Below are 19450 nucleotides of genomic sequence, written 5' to 3' on the forward strand. Positions count from 1 at the left end.
TTACCAATACTAGATGAAGGGGGCCCTTTTAATCCCCGAAATTCATTGGATCTCTATGATATAAGAGTCTGAATGAAATTAAATCTGGACATTATACCACCTGCTTTTGGTGCCTTTCTTCATGCTTCAGTCACTACTAGTATTTTTGAGCTGTCTGTGGCTCTGCAGGACAGATTTACCCTCACTATTGGTCCTGTGATCGAAGTCTCTGGTACAGGAAAATATGGCAAATTCAAAAATGTTGCCTTGTCACATGAACAAGAGGTGAGGGAGAACTTCACATTGGCTCTCTATACGTGGTAGTATGTGGGCTGTGTAGGACTCAGAAGCACAATGCATCAGGGGCAAAGTATTGGGTATGGCTGATGCCAAGCTGCCATAATCAACCAAGACCATGCCTCAAAAATAAGGTTGCAGGCCTATTAAAGTTGCAATGCCCACATCTCCATCCATTTTTGAGTCAGTGACTAGATCTGCCTCTGATTCACTTCTTGAGGGGAACAAAAGTTGCCCTTATGTTTTGGTGTACTTGAAAGAAATGACAGGCTCTTCTGTGAACTTGATATTGGCTTTTCGGTGGAAAAACAGCAACTGTGTTTCATCAATTCAATGACTTGATATTGACTGGCTTTTCAATCAAACGCACTTGACAGGTGTTGAGATAGTAAACATTATCATGCTGTCTTTTAATAACTTAGGCTTGGTTCATACTGCTGCGATGGCAAAGTTGTAGTGCAGGAACCTTTTATAAAGTCGGAGCAACTAGTGTAGTATCAGTTATGAAGGCTCTCATAGGGAAACATTGAAAATGACATGTCATGTGGCTTAGGGTCTCACAAGTTGGATCCCATGTCGCAGCAGGGTGAACCGAGCCTTAAACAGATCAGCAGCAGAGTAAAGGCCCGTACACACGTACCGATCGTTGGCAGACAAGCGTTGGCCGACGAACGATCTGCCGATTGAACGCTTGTTAGTATGATGCCTCCGACAGCCGTCAGCGCACATTCTGCCGACAAGAATCTGTCATGCAAACATTAAAAGTTTTGTATGCCGACACCAGAGCGGCCGATTGTTCGCCAGTCAGTACAGAATTCGGCCGACAGACCGCAGATTTGCAAAACTGGGCATGCTCAGAAAAGAAAAAACACAGGGAAAGTTAACCATCACATGACATCACTTCTGCAGTCGGCTGTAGTCGGCGGACAAAATTCTTGTGCTGTCTTTGCACTTTTCAACAGACACAGACAGCCCGAGGACAAAAGATGGCCGATCGTTCGCCGATGATCGGTACGTGTGTACGGGGCTTAAGTGTTACATTTTATATTTAACCCTTACCTTCAATTACCATGTGTTGTAAAGGTGGCCAGCCATTAGGGAAATCCCACTGCTGTCCAGAGTTGTTGAAAGAAGTTGGAAGACCATTTTTATAGGTCAATGCTTCACTTTCCTGAAACAAAAAAAAAACAGGAATTATTTATCTGGATTGTGAAGATTTTGTAAGTCCAAAGTGTTTTATGTATTGCATATACTGTATATAAGGAAAGCAAAGTATCCCCATTTGGGAACGAGACTTTAAAGGCGACAGAATCACCAATATTCATTGATTAAAATACATATTTTTTATTAATACATGTTAGAAAGGAAAAAATTGCACATAAAAAATAATTTCTATACATAGACATGTAAAAATACACCATTAACAGTAAACCATATTGTTGATGAATATACATGTGTTGTGCTGTCTCCAGTTTACCCGTAACCTTTCTTTAGGGGCATTGACAAGGAGATATATATTCATTCAATAATTCAGTTGAGGTAATGTACAGCCATGTACATGGTAAAAAAACATGAATGGAAGTTGTTTGCCTTTGTCTGGGTGGGATGACAGGAGAAGGCGCCTCCACCGCTGGGTTCAAAAAGCCCCCATGGAGGTCCCCAATATAAAAGCCGCTGATATAGGACACCAAGGATAAAAAGATTCCGTATATTCCCGAAAAAAATTGATACAATAGCCCAAGGTTGTAAGGAGGATAGAATAGTCCTATATATCAGCCGATCCCCCAAGATAAATGTGAATCCTTCCCTAGCTGGGGTACAAAGGATGGCCATCCAAGTGTTGTACTCCCAGCTGCAGCTCTGCCTAATATAATACTGTATACAGTGAGGGAAAAAAGCATTTGATCCCCTGCTGCCTGCTGATTTTGTATGTTTGCCTAAAACCGTGTCCCTGACATCCTTGGACAGCTCTTTGGTCTTGGCCATGGTGGAGAGATTGGAATCTGATTTATTGGTTCTGTGGAAAGGAGTCTTTTATACAGGTGACAAGCTAAGATTAGGCGCACTCTCTTCAAGGGATCATTGACAAGATTCTCCTGCGTGGTTCTGGGCTGATTCCTCACTGTTCTCATGATCATTAAAACTCCACGAGGTGAGATCTTGCATGGAGCCCCAGACCATGGAGATTGACAATTATTTTGTGTTTCTTCCATTTGCAAATAATCGCACCAACTGTAGTCTTGTAGCCCATTCCAGCCTTGTGCAGGTCTACAACCGTGTCCCTGACATCCTTGGACAGCTCTTTGGTCTTGGCCATGGTGGAGAGATTGGAATCTCATTTATTTGTTCTGTGGAAAGGAGTCTTTTATACAGGTGACAAGCTAAGATTAGGAGCACTCCCTTTAAGAGAGTGCTCCTAATCTCAGCTCGTTCCATGTATAGAAGATACCTGGGAGCCAGAAATCTTGCTGATTGATAGGGGATCAAATACTTATTATAATGCAAATCAGTTTCTAACTTTTTTGAAAAGCGTTTTTCTGGATATTTTTGTTGTTATTCTGTCTGTTAAAATAAACCTACTATTAAAATTATAGATTGATAATTTTTTTTTCAGTGGCCAAACATACAAAATCAGCAGGGGATCAAATACTTTTTCCCCCTCACAGTATATGCGGAGACATATTATTTTTGCTACATTGCTTTTTTGTATTTTTGTGATTCTGTAAGAAGCAGTGCGCTGCAGTGAGCTTATTTGCACCTTAGGAGTGATCGCCAAGCACAGAGTGTTCCTGTAACGCTCCTTGCGTTTCTTATAAGGTGTGGATTTTCAGCTGCAGAAGTAGTTCCACATCAGTAGTCATGTAGGAGATATGCTGAGATACCAATCCCAACCTCAATGACTCATCATGTATGGAAGGTCTTATTTCAGCCAGTAAATACACACAGTAATTAAGCTGGTTCCTAGTGTGACTTTATATACATGTGGTAAGACAATGATAAAGGTCTTAGGGATAGGTTTGAGTGGAATTGGTAGGTGACAGACACTTGAGGTGAGACAGTGCAGATGGATGCAGGAAGGGTTAGCGATCATGTATGATAACAGATGACAGAGTAGCAGGTGCATACAGGAGAGATCAACCCAGTGCAGGAAATAGTAGCAGTAGCCTCAAGAGCTAGCAATCTAGTTATGCAGATGTAAAAGACAGTCCTTGCTATGCAGAGCTAAATAGTGTAAGCCTAGTACAAGTCTATAGAGATTTCCCCTGTGGGGTACTTAGCACTAATAGCGATAGCCGAAGGATCGCTCAGGAGATGCGGATGATCCAGTAGCAGGATGCAGGGATCAGCGCAGCGAGGTTCGTCAGCGAGGAGAGCTTGCAAGCATGGAAGCTTCAAGCAAGATTAGTATCCAGGTACTGGTGTTTGAACGAACACATGTGAGTGAGAACCGACGCCCTAAATAGCCATCTAGTCCGGCGCTGGGTGATGACAGCTTCAGCCTTAAAGGGAAACACACCAATATGTGTTTCTTCTGTCTAGGTAGATGGAAATCACCCGGAATAAATGTGATAGGAGGCACTGAGAGTGCCAGAACCTTACATTACCCCCCCCCGTAAGGCCGGCTCCGGAAGGCCTCTAAGGCTGGTTGTTGATATAAGAATCACATGAGACTGGTTGCCGATGCGAAAATCGGAAGGGAAAAAAAAAATTTTCTCTTTTTTTTTTTTTTTTGCCGATATGAGAATCGGAATGAGACTGGTCTCCGATGCGAGAATCGGATAAGACTGGTTGCCGATATGAAAATCGGGAAGAAAAAAAAAAAATTGGTTGCCGATATGAGAATCGGATAATACTGGTTGCCGATATGAGAATCGGATCAGGTTGGTAACCGATCTGAGAATCGGATCCCTTGTTGCCGATATGAAAATCGGATCAGGTTGGTAGCCGATGAGAATCGGATCCCTTGTTGCCGATATAAAAATCGGATCAGGTTGGTAACCGATGAGAATCGGATCACTTGTTGTTAGGGTGTCTGCTACATGGACCCCTCACTAGAATCGGACGCATAACCATCCGAAGTAATCCTAGTAGACCTAGCAACCAATGCTTCTTCAAACATCCTCAGATCCTTCCTACATACCACCGTGCCATTAGAAGCACGTACGCAGTCAGGTGCAAGAATCTCTGTATTTTCATCGGAAGCCAGAAATGTGCTTGCAAAAATAGGAGTATCCTCAGGAGGTGGTACAGAAGGGTTTTTTGAACGTGGTATAAAGTTCACTGGAGTTGAAGGAATATCTATTCCAATATTTGTTAATTTCTGGGTGTCCTTCACTGATATAGAACAGGGACAGGGCTGGCAACAGCCTTGATAATTTCCAGGCTGTTTTTCAGGGAAGACCCTTCGGATTCGCCTGGCCTCCATTGGGAGAGCCTTAGGCCTATGGGGTCTGGTTGGGCAGAATGTAATGAAATGTCCCCCTTCTCCACAATAAAAACAAAGGCCACAGATTCTCCTGTGATCTCTTTTTTCTTGTGAGGACAACCTAGCATGTATGGCACCAATCTCCATAGGCTCCTCATCCATCTCTGTAGGATCAGGGTCCAAATGGGATGTGTCAGAGTGACAAGGTCGACTGTTTGAGGCAGGCTCGGACCATGACCAGGCAGGATCACCATATCTACTAGGTCTCCTTTTTTCCTTAGGTAGCCGGGGTCTGTGGTTACCTGGAGCGGGTTTAGGAGTGGGGTCAATAGCTGAATTCTGAGAAGAACTGGATAATGGCATTTCCATTTTTTCAGACTTCCTTTCTCTTAGTCTTCTATCTATGGTGATACTGAGTTGTATCAATGTATCCAGGGTTTTTGGCATCTCTGCTCGGGCGAGCTCGTCCTTGACGGCTTCTGATAGGCCAAGCCTAAATTGGGTTTTCAGAGATGCATCATTCCATCCTGAATCAAGGGTCCATCTCTTGAATTCTGCGACAAAGTCTTCTACAGGCCTTTTTCCTTGTTTCAAGGATCTTAACTGAAGATCGGCAGTACTCTGCCTATTGGGGTCATCATATAGGCTAGTGAGCTCTGCCAGGAACAAGGCATAGGAGTTGAGAAGCTGGTCGTTTTTTTTCAAAAAGAGAATCTGCCCAGGCTCGAGGATCGCCTGATAGGTAAGAAATAATAGTACAAACCTTAATGTGATCAGTAAGGTAGGTACGAGGTTTTAGCAAAAAAAGTAACTCACATGCGTTTTTAAATTCGCGAAATTTTTTGCGATCGCCTGTAAATACCAAAGGGGGATTTATCTTGGGTTCAGGAGACTGTGCAGAGGTAAGTTGTGTCAGTCTAATTACCTGCTGCGACAGAGCCTGATTGTCGTTTTTCAATTCAGCAAGTGCGTGTATTAACGCAGATACCTGCTGTTTTAATTGTGTCACCTGAGTGGCTACTTCTGCTGAATCCATTTTTTGGGTTCGTTCAATCTGTAACGCTCCTTGCGTTTCTTATAAGGTGTGGATTTTCAGCTGCAGAAGTAGTTCCACGTCAGTAGTCATGTAGGAGAGATGCTGAGATACCAATCCCAACCTCAATGACTCATCATGTATGGAAGGTCTTATTTCAGCCAGTAAATACACACAGTAATTAAGCTGGTTCCTAGTGTGACTTTATATACATGTGGTAAGACAATGATAAAGGTCTTAGGGATAGGTTTAAGTGGAATTGGTAGGTGACAGACACTTGAGGTGAGACAGTGCAGATGGATGCAGGAAGGGTTAGCGATCATGTATGATAACAGATGACAGAGTAGCAGGTGCATACAGGAGAGATCAACCCAGTGCAGGAAATAGTAGCAGTAGCCTCAAGAGCTAGCAATCTAGTTATGCAGATGTAAAAGACAGTCCTTGCTATGCAGAGCTAAATAGTGTAAGCCTAGTACAAGTCTATAGAGATTTCCCCTGTGGGGTACTTAGCACTAATAGCGATAGCCGAAGGATCGCTCAGGAGATGCGGATGATCCAGTAGCAGGATGCAGGGATCAGCGCAGCGAGGTTCGTCAGCGAGGAGAGCTTGCAAGCATGGAAGCTTCAAGCAAGATTAGTATCCAGGTACTGGTGTTTGAACGAACACATGTGAGTGAGAACCGACGCCCTAAATAGCCATCTAGTCCGGCGCTGGGTGATGACAGCTTCAGCCTTAAAGGGAAACACACCTATATGTGTTTCTTCTGTCTAGGTAGATGGAAATCACCCGGAATAAATGTGATAGGAGGCACTGAGAGTGCCAGAACCTTACAGTTCCACTTGTTGTTTGAGCTTGTTCCAGCAGGCTGTGCTAGAGAGGTATCATTTTAAGCTATACATGTTTAATGGTCCAGCCAATCAGCAGGCTTAGAGGGCCTGGTGATGTATGTTGGGGGAGCTGTCCAATATTTGGGACACTCTCTGTTCTGTCTATCCCTCATGAGTTTTTACCTTGTGAGGATGTCACTGCTCTGTCTCTCTACCGAAGCTGTTGTGTTTGGAAAGAAGCAAGAATTTCACCTGCTAGGGAAGTAGTCCTGAAGAGTCTGGCTGCTGGAGGAGTAAGTAGTGGTGGCATAAAGCAGTGGTCTCCAAACTGCGGTCCTGAGGCTGAATGTGGCCCTTTGCTTGCCTTTATGAGGCCCTTAAGGTATTGAGGTATTATTCCTGCCACTGACACCAAGAATGAGGCACTATCCCTGCCACTGACACCAACAATGGAGCACTATTCCTGCCACTGACACCAACAATGGGGCATTATTACTGCCACTGACACCAGCAATGGAGCCCTTTTTTTCCCATTGACACCAACGATGAGGCATAATTTCTTCCACTGACAACAAAAATGGGGCACTATTCCTCCCACTGACATCAACTATTTCTCCCCCTAATACCAAAGATCAGGCATTGTGTACTCCCATTAGGCACAGTCAGGCCCCCCTAAAGTTTGAAGGACAGTAAACTCGCCCTTTCTTTAGAAAGTTTGAAGATCCCTGGCCTAGAGCAAATAGGCTGTGGCGTGCATGTGGTGTGGTGAATGACCAGTTGAGTGTGAAGTATACACAGGAACATTTTCCCTGCTGTCCTGCCTCAGAACATAAGGCCTCATGCACACTGGACGTTTTTACAGCTGATGTTTTGGGCGTCAGGCAGTTTTTTCTACAGCCAGTAAACTCCCCAGCATGTTATCCTATGTGTCCGTGCACTTATGTGCTTTTATCAGCATTTTTGTGGCAGTTGCGCCCCCCCCCCCCCCCCAGAACTACTGCGTTAAAGAGGAGTTTTTCAGCTGTAAAAACACTCTAACACTGTTAAACGCGGTAAAAGCATGGCTATCCGGCGTCTAGCCACTTTTTTGAGTAGGGTTTTGCTAAAAAAAACGCTGCAAAACGCTAATGCAAAAACACATTCTACAACTAACACTGCTGGCATTTTTATAATGTTCAGTGTGCGTGAGACCTAAAGATTGAGAAACCACTAGAACTTTAGTTGCCAGGAAGCCAAAGAGGTAGCTATAGAAGGTACAAAGAGACTTCTTTTGTTTGAAGGGATTAGAGATTAGTCTGGTGTTTAAGATCATTCATGTTTTGGGGATATCCTCAGGGCCGGATTAAGAGCATCATGGGCTTGGTGCTGAGGATTTTGAAGGGCCTTAAGGGCTGTGCCTTGGCATGCACCCAGAGGAGGAAGGGTGCAGCCATGCATGCCTAATTCCACATGGGATGCTGTCTCTGAAGCCCATAAACACATCCATGCATCAGTAACTGTCCCTCCTTGTTCGGCCTTCGTGCTGTGTGGGGAGGTTCTGAGGGAGCTGCCTGGGGAAGCGAGCATAGAAGCCAGACTTCTGTGTTTACAAGTGACAGAAGAGCGGTAACAGTGAATATGGCCAACCTGGGGCCTATATAAAGTTAGGGGCCTGGAGCTGCAGCTCCAATAGCCCCTATGTTAATCTGGCCCTGGATATCCTGATTCACCCTTACCCCCTATCCTAAAGCTGTTCCTGTACCGAGTTCACTAAAGTAACAAGTACAGTGCCTACCAAAATAATAAAAAAAAAAAAACACGTAACATACCTCCAAATAGGAAACCAGTTTGTCAACAATTGTTGTGTCTTCATAACACGAAGCCCAGAGTGGAGACAAGTTGCTGGGATAAAAGTTTGGATTCCTTTTCTGATGTTCTGTATTGTAGTCCAACCATACTCCTAGATCTGGGTCCCACAGCACAGCCTGCACAGCTTCGAGTCGCTGCTTTAGGGCCTCTGAAAACTTGGCGGCCATTTCTGGCATATCTTGAGACCAAGTAACAGAACACAGAAAAAAGGTTTAAAAAACAGTCCAAGGCAAACAGATTACTTTATCCAAAAGCTAGAAAGATTCAGAAAATGTGCTTAAAGCGGAGTCCTGGCTGAATTTTAATTTTTTTAAAAAAAGTATAGTTAGGGCTCATGCATTTACACTAAGTTATCCTGTAAACTGCCCCGTTTTGTTTTTGTGCAGCATGCCTCACTTACTTTATTCTTCTCCTGTACAGTCTGCAGTCTGGGCATCTGAAGCCGCACTGTTCTTCTTCCAGGATTCTGTGCATGCTGGGTACCCAGCGTGCATCTCCCGTTCTCGCTCATGCGCAATGCATCACAGTGAGTCCCACTGCTTGCTACGAGCTGACTCACAGTGCCCTGGTGGCAATCAAGGAAGTTATCCCTGCAGTTCTTCTCTAGAAGGAGTCATTCCAACTGAATCCTGGGATTGATAACACTCATCTCCCAAGAGCAAATGCAAAGCAGGAAATGATGTTATTGGCCATGGCGCAATAAGGAGGAAGTGAAAAGATTTTTCAGCAAAAATAAGGTAAAGGAACCGTAAAAAAAAAAATATAGCCAAATCGTTTTTAGCATGTAAAAAAGTTATGCATGTTAGGAAGTGAAAAATGGGGCCGGAACTCCGCTTTAACATAGCAGACAGAATGCACACTTCTGTTCTCCATGAACTATTACTATCACCTTTTATGAACGTTAGAACCTTTCTTGAAAGTACCAGAGCAGGTGGTCCACCTAAAAGTGAGCATAGCATGTGTGACTAGGAATGAGCAAATCTGCCTGGGTTTGATTCATGGCCAACTTTGTTAAGCGGCCTAAAAATGTATTAAGAAAAATATGACATTTTTCCTGAACCCCCTAAAGTCTATGGGGGTTTGGGGGGGGGGGGGGAAGGGGAATCTTGATACTCAATTAAATACTTTTTGTGGGGCTAGTCAACAATCTATTGTCAAAAGTAATAAGAAGCTATGCACTGCCTTGGGGAAAAACTAAAATAAAATGATTGTACAGCAGAATTAGTGCCTTTGTATGTGCTTTTGAGGGCTGCATTGAAAATACACAAATCCTATAAATTATAGGTTTGGGGGATGTAGGAAAGCTATATGTGGTGTTATGGAACATCAAAATGTTCACAGACAGCCTCAGAGAAAGGGCAAGAGAGGGTATTGGTAATGCTGGCAGACAACTGAATGCTCTGCGCCTGGGAGGATGTGGGTGTAGAAGGCTTTGTTAACTATCTGCTGTGTGTGCTGCCACTGTATTCGTTTAGAGTTAGTTTGGAAACTCCTTTTCCCACAGTTTCTTGGGTTCCTACATGCCCCTGCGCTCCTAGGCACACCCTGATGTTTCCCTCTTTTCCACCCTCTGCAGCTCAGAGATACCACACCTGATGAAGCACAGGTGGCTGTGCTTGTGATCTGCAGCCAGGTGTGCAGTACTCCACTCTTAGCCCCGGCGTTCAGGCAGCCAAGCAGGAGCCCAAGAGCATGCAGCTTCTAGAGAAAACCCAGCAACTGCAGGGATAACATCCTTGATTGCCACCAGGGCACTGTGAATCAAGTGGGGTTGACCTGCTCTTTAGCCACCTGCCTATGGTACCAGTCCTCGGACTCCTCCAGCTCACCTCACTTGTGGTGCCTTTTCACCTGTGTACCCAAACCTACCCTAGACTTTACTGTGAGAGATGCTGTTGCACAACAGTGGCAACACATTGTTCTAATAAGCCCCTGTTTGTATAACTTCATAATCACTTGAACACCCTTTTGTCATTTTGACCCTGTTTCCAATGTTAATCCTACTCTGCACCTGTTTAGTAAAGTTCAAGTTGATATCCTTTGTCTGATAATTCAACCAATTCCTCTACCTGCCATGAGACCACTTTGGAGAAGAAATAACACATGTCCTACCTCCAGGACATGCAGCACAACCACTGCTATGTCTTGCAGGACCGGCTCGCCCCCTACTAATGGCGCTTTTCCACTGCATGGAACCGAACGGTTCGGCTCGCTTTTGTGCTTTTCCACTGCTGGTACCGCATGGTAAGGTGTAGGAACGGTTCGGTACGGTACGGTGGCGCTTTTCCACTGCATGGAACCGAACGGTACGGCTATCTAAAACAGTAACACCTCGATTGTGGTTCCAAGAGGTACCATACCGGTACCATATCCCACAATCCTTTGCAAGCAGTCACTACTAGCCACTGATTGGTCAGAGAATCGTTGTTATCCCACCCACTTAACTTTAGTACTACTTTAGTGGAAAAGCAAACCATACCAAACCGTACCGAACCGTTTAAACACCGTACCATGCGGTACCAGCAGTGGAAAAGCAAACTGGGCCAAGCAGGGCCGAGTAGAGCCGAGCCGGTACTTGCATTGGAAAAGTGCCATAATTCCACACGCAGTATCTCTATCTCCCATTTTAGACCTACCTCTCATTGTAGTATTTTGTGGGAGGGGAATGGGATGCCTAACTTTTATTAAAACTTTGGAGATAGGGGGTGAATGTGTGGTGCTTGTGATGCACCCTAATTACTGTACAGCAATGTGGCAGGGTGCTGCGTACAAAAAGCAGTTTCAAAAACTGTTCTACAACAAATGTATGCTGCACACCCTAAACTTAGAAAAGAACCCTAGGAAGACAATCAAATAGACTATTGCTCGACACCAAAAATATATATAAACTCTAAAATGCTAAGCACTGAAAATAAAAGTCCACTATTTTTTTTTTAACCCTAGCTGAAAATAAAATAGAAAATGTAAAATAAAAAAAAATATATACTGATAAAATACAAAACTAAAACAAATGCTGCGAAAAGGGGTGGCACATAAATTAACAAGCAAACTTGCTCCTGGTACAGAAAAAAAGAATCTGAAGAAAGTCTATAGAATGGTAAACAAAGAGTGTACACAAAGGTTAGTATAACTGCAATCTACACTATATGTATATACAAAAAATCCTGGCGCTGTGGTGCCGGTAATCAGAAGGCGGGGATGGAACAGTAAGGTCGGACAATGCCCAAAGAGGTCCACCATTGGTTACATGTCCATGTCCGGGCTGCAGCCTACCCAAACCCAGATCCCAACTGAGAAGAAAAGTAGCAACAAAAATGGGTATATTGGCGCTCCCGGACAAAATGGCACAAGGACAAAATGGATGCTGCTCGGTATATTGAAACATTAAAACTTGTTTATTAAAATAAGTTAAAATATGCTCCTTAACAGAAAAAAACAGTGGTGTGCCTGGGGTGCAGCAAGCAGCAGTCAGATGTAAAACCGATGAAAATACCTCAAAACAAGGAGGACCCAGGAGCGGGGGAGCGACGTCTAACCACCTATGAAGCCTGGATGGTGTGGCGCTTGTGGGTGGATTGTCAGCCTCAGTACTATGGTTCCATGGTGTACTAACTAGGCTTTAATCACTTTTGTTGACAAGAAACAGGACAGCAAGTAAATAACCATAAGGATGAAAGTCCATAAATTCTAAGGAACAGGGTGCAAGACCAAATGAACTGCAGGTGAACTAAAAGACCTCCACCAACACCGTAGCACACCGGGCCTCTTACCCCAGGGTATAGACCACTAAATTATAGGTGGTCATACAAACGTGTGTATTAGAACATTTGTATGACCACCTATAATTTAGTCATCCATACCCTGGGGTAAGAGGTCCCGTGTGCTATGGTGTGGGTGAAGAACTATTAGTTCACCTGCAGTTCTTTATAAACCAGTAGCCTGATCTCTATTACTGAAAAAGTTGGATAAATATAATGGACTGTTTCCAATATCTCACCTAGGTCAGTGTAGAATTTTACCAGTGTTCTCTCCACACGACACAAGATGGCATTCAAGTCCACAGGAACAACAGAGCTTGTTTTTGTGTCTAGCAAAGTATCTGTAGAACCATAGAACCAGCGGGTAGAAAAGTCCCAACCAGACTCCGCTGCAGCTGCAAGGTCTGAATACAACAACTTTTTTGCTTCTACATATATAAAAGGAAATTCTGTTAGCAAACAGGGCCTTTCTGACACAACATCAACAGCAATAGGAGAAAGACACAAGCAAATTCTTTTATACCTGTTGTTGTAAGGTTTTCAGCAAGCTCAAAATCTTTTGAATAAGACTCGGGCCTGTAGATATCAAAATGTCTTTTTAATATTACAGATTTATACCCTAATGTTCTACTACTACTGTAAAAAAACAAGGTTTCTGTTCAAGATGGTAATACAAATAGACCTCTACAGATGTACAAGAATCTACAAATAATCATACTTTTTGTCATACAATTCTCTGCCAGTTTTACACAGGGAAATGTCCACCAGTGGAGTAGTCATCAAGTCCCAGCTATTAGTCACTGTAGGATATATTAAAATATATATATATATATATATATGTATACAAAACTATTAGGATGCTTGCCTTTACACACACATGAACTTTAATAGCATCCGTCTTTGTTCGTAGGTTCAATATTGAGTTGGCCCACACTTTGCAGCTATAACAGCTTTAACTCTTCTGGGAAGGCTGTCCACAAGGTTTAGGAGTGTGTCTATGGGAATGTTTAACCATTCTGCCAGAAGCGCATTTTTGAGGTCAGGCACTGATGTTGGAGAAAAGGCCTGGCTCGCCGTCTCCGCTCTAATTCATCCCAAAGGTGTTCTGTCATGTTGAGGTAAAGACGCTGTGCAGGCCAGTCAAACTCGCTCATCCGTGTCTTTATTGACTAATCAATTGGGTTAAATGTGTGCCTAAGTATGTGGAATGTGTTTACTGTGTGGTGTTTTTACTAAGGGATGTTCCAGTTTCCATTCCCTGCTTTGCAGGGAAACAAAAACCGGCTGTCAGAAGCAAGCTGTGTGTTGTTTACATACTCTCATGTTTCCTGTCACTCACTCAGCTGATCGGCAGGTCCCAGCCATAAGTCGGGACGGGTGGGCGGGCACACGCGTGCCCCCTGCGCAGAAATGCAAAATCTTGTAAATATTTGAGATTCTTTGCAGTCGGCCCGCACTGTAGCAGTAAAACTACAGTGCACGGCTGGCAGCATTCTCTTATTTGGTGGTTCATTTGGTGCTCATTTAATTTACAGATAACCATGAATTATGGCTCTAGATGGATACTTCCCCAGCAATGTAGAAGTAATTTGATGGCTTTACATACACTCTAATCACTTCTACTAGAAAGCCTGCTGCTGGTATTAATAAAGTAAACAAACCCCGGCTGTTTTAGCAGCTCAGTGGTTGTTTGCTTGCTAGTGGTCCCATTATAGCTATGGTGGCAGCACCGAAAGGGTTAAATGGTTTACCCTGCCTTCTTTCTCTGATAACAATTCTAACATTTTGGATTTCTCTTCATTATGACAAAAGTCACTATGACAAAAAGGGAGGGTAAAAGAGGGCAGACACAACATTAAAAAACTTGACTGGGTACATAACCCTTTCCAATTTTATCCAAAACGAAAAAAAATGTTTTGCCTTCACATGTTCTTTAAGCTGTTAGCTAAGTCTAACATTATAGTAAGAATCTTCTCACCTTGGCTCCCCTACTGGCACATAGTAGCGATTTAGCATGTAATTTGTTCCATTGAGGGACACTGATATACTCCGGTTATTCATCCAGAAGTCATACTCTTTGGCCAACAGTGGGATGGCTTCCCTTTGTGAGAGAAAGATTATCAGAATGTAAGTTCCTCTTATCTTCTTCCACTAGTATAAGTCATAGCAGTAGTAATCTTTTAAAAATGTACCTGAGAAAGGTGAGGTTCTTTTGGCTTTCCATGTAACTTTCCATCATTAAAGTAAGAAATGGTGGTTGGCTTCTGCGAGTGTAATATATTCTCCCTCCATTAGGGATCATTCCATATCTGTAATTAAAAACAAATCTTCTGAAACCGCTCTCTACACACATACAGTATTTTCTCTTTCTGCTCTCTTTATATTTGCTTCTTCTTTTTCCACTAGACCTAGTTTTTACATAGTTACATAGTTACATTGTAGTTGAGGTTGAATAAAGACAATAGTCCATCCAGTTCAACCATTGTAGGTGTGTGTGGCCGTAATCATTTCTCATACCCCTGAATGTTTTGATCCTTGAGATGAACGTCCAAGAGTCTTATGAACGTCCAAGAGTCTTATGAACGTACAAGAGTCTTATGAACGTACAAGAGTCTTGACTCTTGTCAAGAGTCTTGAGAGTTTTATTTAACCTCACTCAATTTTGTTCCTCGGTGAAGGCAATAATAAATGGCTCTAACTTTGGATTGATAGATTAGGCCCAACTCACCGTTGTACCATATAAAGGAAATTTTCTATCATCCCTCTGGCTGTCTGGGTCATTTCAGAGAGAATGAGTCCATTGATCACCCAATACGAATCCCTGAAGCAAAATAAATAGCATAAATTATGAATTTAATAGCTCTTCAATTCAAGTGTAATTATCAAACTTATTAAAGGTGTGCTGGTTATTTTTTACTCACCAGTAGTAAAATTCTCGGAATCTACCTCCAGGTACTATCAGTGGATATGGAACATAGATTAGCGAATATTGAGTTGGTTGGTTTTTTACGTCTTCTTTGATCTGTAACATAATGAGGCTTAATTCTTCTATGCCAGATATTTTAAAATATTGTTTAGTCACTGGTAAAGACATCTTTAAATGTCCTATTTATTCTTACCTTTCTACCCAAAGATTTCCAAAGAGAAGTAAGATTTAGGGCCCAATTGCGAAGTTCAGCATCAGCAATACCAGATAAGAATTTGGGGCTGGTAAAAATATCCACATTAGGAAGAGAAATCATTTTCAGTAAATACATACAGTATTTTGAGTTATTTTTGAAAGTTTAATTTACAGTATTCACATTTTTCAGTGGTTGTTTTTCATAATAAATTGGAGAATACGCTCCCAGATAGCGGTGTGCTGGGCGTATATGTAATTTAGTAAGTGCCACATCCTGAATTAGATCAGAAATTAGATTAGAAAGAACATACAACAATAATATCCCATATGAGGGAGATATAAAATACAAAATTGACAGAAAGATAATTATATTGGTGGTAGTAATGGACAATAATACAATCACAATAAAATATAACAGTAGTATTAATACTTCACATTAAGACGATCATGACCGCAGGTGATAGGAAATGGTACTGTCGTCCCGGGGAGATCGAACGATGTGTATTAATAGTAGATTGTACAGTTTCATTGAGCCATATTGCTCGACATGTTTCGCCTTATGCTTCCTCTCGGAGCTAATGGATCAGTATTCTGTGTATTGATAGAAAAATAAATCAATCAAACCAAAAATAGTGGGTGACTGTCCAAATATATTGCATGCTACAGGACAACATGTCATGAAGAGAGAGCATACCTATACTCAAAGTCAATATGTCTACGGCCAACAGATCTGTGTATAAACATAGATGATTGAAGCTGACAAAAACAATACAATAGGGATGTAAATAAATATGCTACCTACTGTATGGGGTGTTACATAGTAGAGTTAGTTAATAAAGGGAAATGCTGTCTAAAGTGTGTGGGAGGGAAAACCAGTGCCAAAGGGCTGGTCGGTGGGCCCCAAGGTTGAGGGGTGCGAGACGATGCAGGGGTCCTAGCCAGATACAGAACATAGATCATGATACAGGGGATGCACAGGATATAAAAAACAACCTGTATAGCGGCAGTGAAACCTAAGAATATCAGGAACAAAACCAGAAGAACCACCATAGTGAGGAACATAGAGTGTCCTCTTAAGTAAGGCGAGGGCCCCGGGCGGGGCACCAATGGATGACGTCACCGCCCCGGCCGGTCAGTTGTCAATTGCCGGTGTGCGGAGAGGGCGTGGTGACGCCCATGGCCGCTACACTCGGCAAGGCAACATAAAGAGCAAGGGATAATAGGAGAAATTCCCACAAGTCCAGGATATAAAAAACAACCTGTGCATCCCCTGTATCATGATCTACGTTCTGTATCTGGCTAGGACCCCTGCATCGTCCCCATACGGGCGCACCCCTCAACCTTGGGGCCCACCGACCAGCCCTTTGGCACTGGTTTTCCCTCCCACACACTTTAGACAGCATTTCCCTTTATTAAGTGCCGGTTCACATTATTGCGGCTGCGGAGATCGCATGTAATTCGGAGCGCACTGCTCCTTCATTACATGCAATCTCATGTGCAGATGCGAATTCAGCCATACACTTTGTATGGCTGAATTCGCACTGTATCCGCGAAAAAACACGAACAGGACCCTTTTTTTCAGCCGCATCAGGATCGGATCGCGCAGTAGTTCACTGCGATATGCGATCAAACTGGGGGTGTCGTTAACATTTAATTGACACCCCCTGAGTATCGCATATGGCAGTGTGAACTGCCAGATGTGCGGATGCGATGCGGGAACAGGCTGCGAATTCGCAGCCTTCCCGCATCATACAAGTGTGAACCGAGCCTGACTAACTTTACTATGTAACACCCCATACAGTAGGTAGCATATTTATTTACATCCCTATTGTATTGTTTTTGTCAGCTTCAATCATCTATGTTTATACACAGATCTGTTGGCCATAGACATATTGACTTTGAGTATAGGTATGCTCTCTCTTCATGACATGTTGTCCTGAAGCATGCAATATATTTGGACAGTCACCCACTATTTTTGGTTTGATTGATTTCTTTTTCTATCAATACACAGAATACTGATCCGTTAGCTCCGAGAGGAAGCATAAGGCGAAACATGTCGAGCAATATGGCTCAATGAAACTGTACAATCTATTATTAATACACATCGTTTGATCTCCCCGGGACAACAGTACCATTTCCTGTCACCTGTGGTCATGATCGTCCTAAATGTGAAGTATTAATACTACTGTTATATTTTATTGTGATTGTATTATTGTCCATTACTACCACCAATATAATTATCTTTCTGTCAATTTTGTATTTTATATCTCCCTCATATGGGATATTATTGTTGTATGTTCTTTATTCTTTTTGAATTTTGTTTGATGTTTTTAGATGTACTATACAATAAAGTATGTGATCTTATAGATACCCAGTGCCTGCAAAGTCCATGTTTCCTCCCTCGCATTTTTTGTTTTTCATAATATATATATTTCATAATGATAGCTCACACTTTGGTGGCTGTTTGTATATCAGATATGTAAAGCTAAAACTCTTACTATAGGAGTGTAGACATAATGGAAAATTGTTACCAAATATTTACCATAATTTTTCTGTCCTTATTACCTCCACAAGCATATGAACGGTTGACTCTGCCCTCACTTCTACCCCATAGGACCCAAATACCATACATTTTGGAACTGATCAAGCCCACGTGTTTCACAACTAACTTACTCAAGTAAACTAGGAGGGATCCTATGCTGCCATTATTATTATTATTAATATTCTTATACACGATTTATATAGCGCCAACAGTTTACACAGCTCTTTACAATATATAAGGGAGACAATACAATTACAATAAAATAAAACACAAGAGGGTTAAGAGGGCCCTGTTCAGAAGAACTTACAATCTAATAGAGTGGGGCAAGTGGTACAAAAGTTTGTAACTGAGGGGAATGAGCTGATGGAAGTGATAAGAGATTAGTTGGAGGCAAGATAGGTTTCCCTGAAGAGATTCGTTTTCAGTGATAGCCTGAAGGCGGCAGCCAGAGTAGGAGATAGCCAGACAGATCGAGGTAGAGAGTTCCAGAGGATAAGAAAGGCTCTGGAGAAGTCCTGCAGTATAGCATTGGAGGAGGAGACAAGGGAGCTTTAGAGCAGGAGGTCTTGAGAGGAGCGTAGAGGACAGTTTGGGTGATATTTGAGACATGATTGGTGATGTAGCTCAGGACAGAGTTGTGAATTGCTTTGTATGATCTAAATAGTATTTTGAATTTAATTCGCTAGCTAATCGGAACCCAGTGTAGTGATTGGCGGAAAGGGGTGGCAGACACTGAGTGGTTGGTAAGGTAGATGAGTCTGGCAGCAGCATTCATGACTTAGGAGAGGATAGCCTATGGAGAGGTAGGCCTATGAGGAGGGAGTTGCAATAGCCAAGCCAATAAATAACAAGGGAGTGAATGAGTAGCTTGGTGGTTTCATTAGGTAAAAAGGGGTGAATTTTAGAGATGTAACGGAGGTTAAGTCTACAAGCTTTTGACAATGATTGGATTTGGGGCTGAAAGGACGGGTCAGAGTCTAGGATTACACCTAGTATCCTGGCGTAAGGGAAGGGAATGATGGTTGCATTAAATTGCTGCCATGGAATTAACCAGAAAAGGAATGAATTTTGCTTGATTTTATTTATCCTTCTAGAATAAACTTTTAATTCAGTTACCACAGGGAAACTGTGACATTTTTTTTTAGAGGTTCCTGAAATACTGCTTTGCAAAGAACCCTAAAACCTTCAATTTTAAGGCCTCTTAGCTACCTTACAAAGGAAGGTACAGGCTTAAAATCAAAACCGGGTCATCCACAACTTCCTGCATCTTCCCACACTTCTGGAAGAATGATCAAACATTCCTATAGACACATTTCTAAACCTTGTGGACAGCCTTCCCAGAAGAGTTGAAGCTATTATAGCTGCAAAGGGTAAGCCAACTCAATTTTGAACCCTATGAACTAAGACTGGGATGCCATAATAAAGTTAATGTACTTCTGGTAGTATACTGTATGTTAAAGAGATGCTGACATGGCAGCTTCCCATATGAGAACACTGGTATTTCAGCAGGTGGTTAATGAGCCAGTCCTTGCCATTCAGCTATCAATCTGAAAAGGAAATTAAGTCTTTGGCTTATAACAGGAAAGAGAGGTAGGAATCTGCAACAAAGTTTGTTAAA

At 42.5% G+C, this 19450-nt stretch overlaps 1 protein-coding gene across 1 annotated transcript in view; it reads right to left on the minus strand.

Annotated features, from left to right (window-relative positions):
* The window catches only part of TREH (trehalase), a 59581-nt gene that overhangs the window by 9780 nt on the left and 30351 nt on the right, over positions 1 to 19450 (minus strand). Inside the window, exons 4-12 of the mRNA XM_082273200.1 lie at positions 15289 to 15376; positions 15091 to 15191; positions 14898 to 14990; positions 14362 to 14478; positions 14148 to 14270; positions 12693 to 12745; positions 12409 to 12597; positions 8372 to 8589; positions 1336 to 1447 (exon numbers count right to left, since the gene is read on the minus strand). Of these exons, the coding sequence (XP_082129326.1) occupies positions 1336 to 1447; positions 8372 to 8589; positions 12409 to 12597; positions 12693 to 12745; positions 14148 to 14270; positions 14362 to 14478; positions 14898 to 14990; positions 15091 to 15191; positions 15289 to 15376 (1094 nt within the window). The remainder of the gene's footprint in view (positions 1 to 1335; positions 1448 to 8371; positions 8590 to 12408; positions 12598 to 12692; positions 12746 to 14147; positions 14271 to 14361; positions 14479 to 14897; positions 14991 to 15090; positions 15192 to 15288; positions 15377 to 19450) is intronic.

Source organism: Pelophylax lessonae, assembly GCF_965119305.1.
Source record: "Pelophylax lessonae genome assembly, chromosome: 12".
Lineage (NCBI taxonomy): Eukaryota > Metazoa > Chordata > Amphibia > Anura > Ranidae > Pelophylax > Pelophylax lessonae.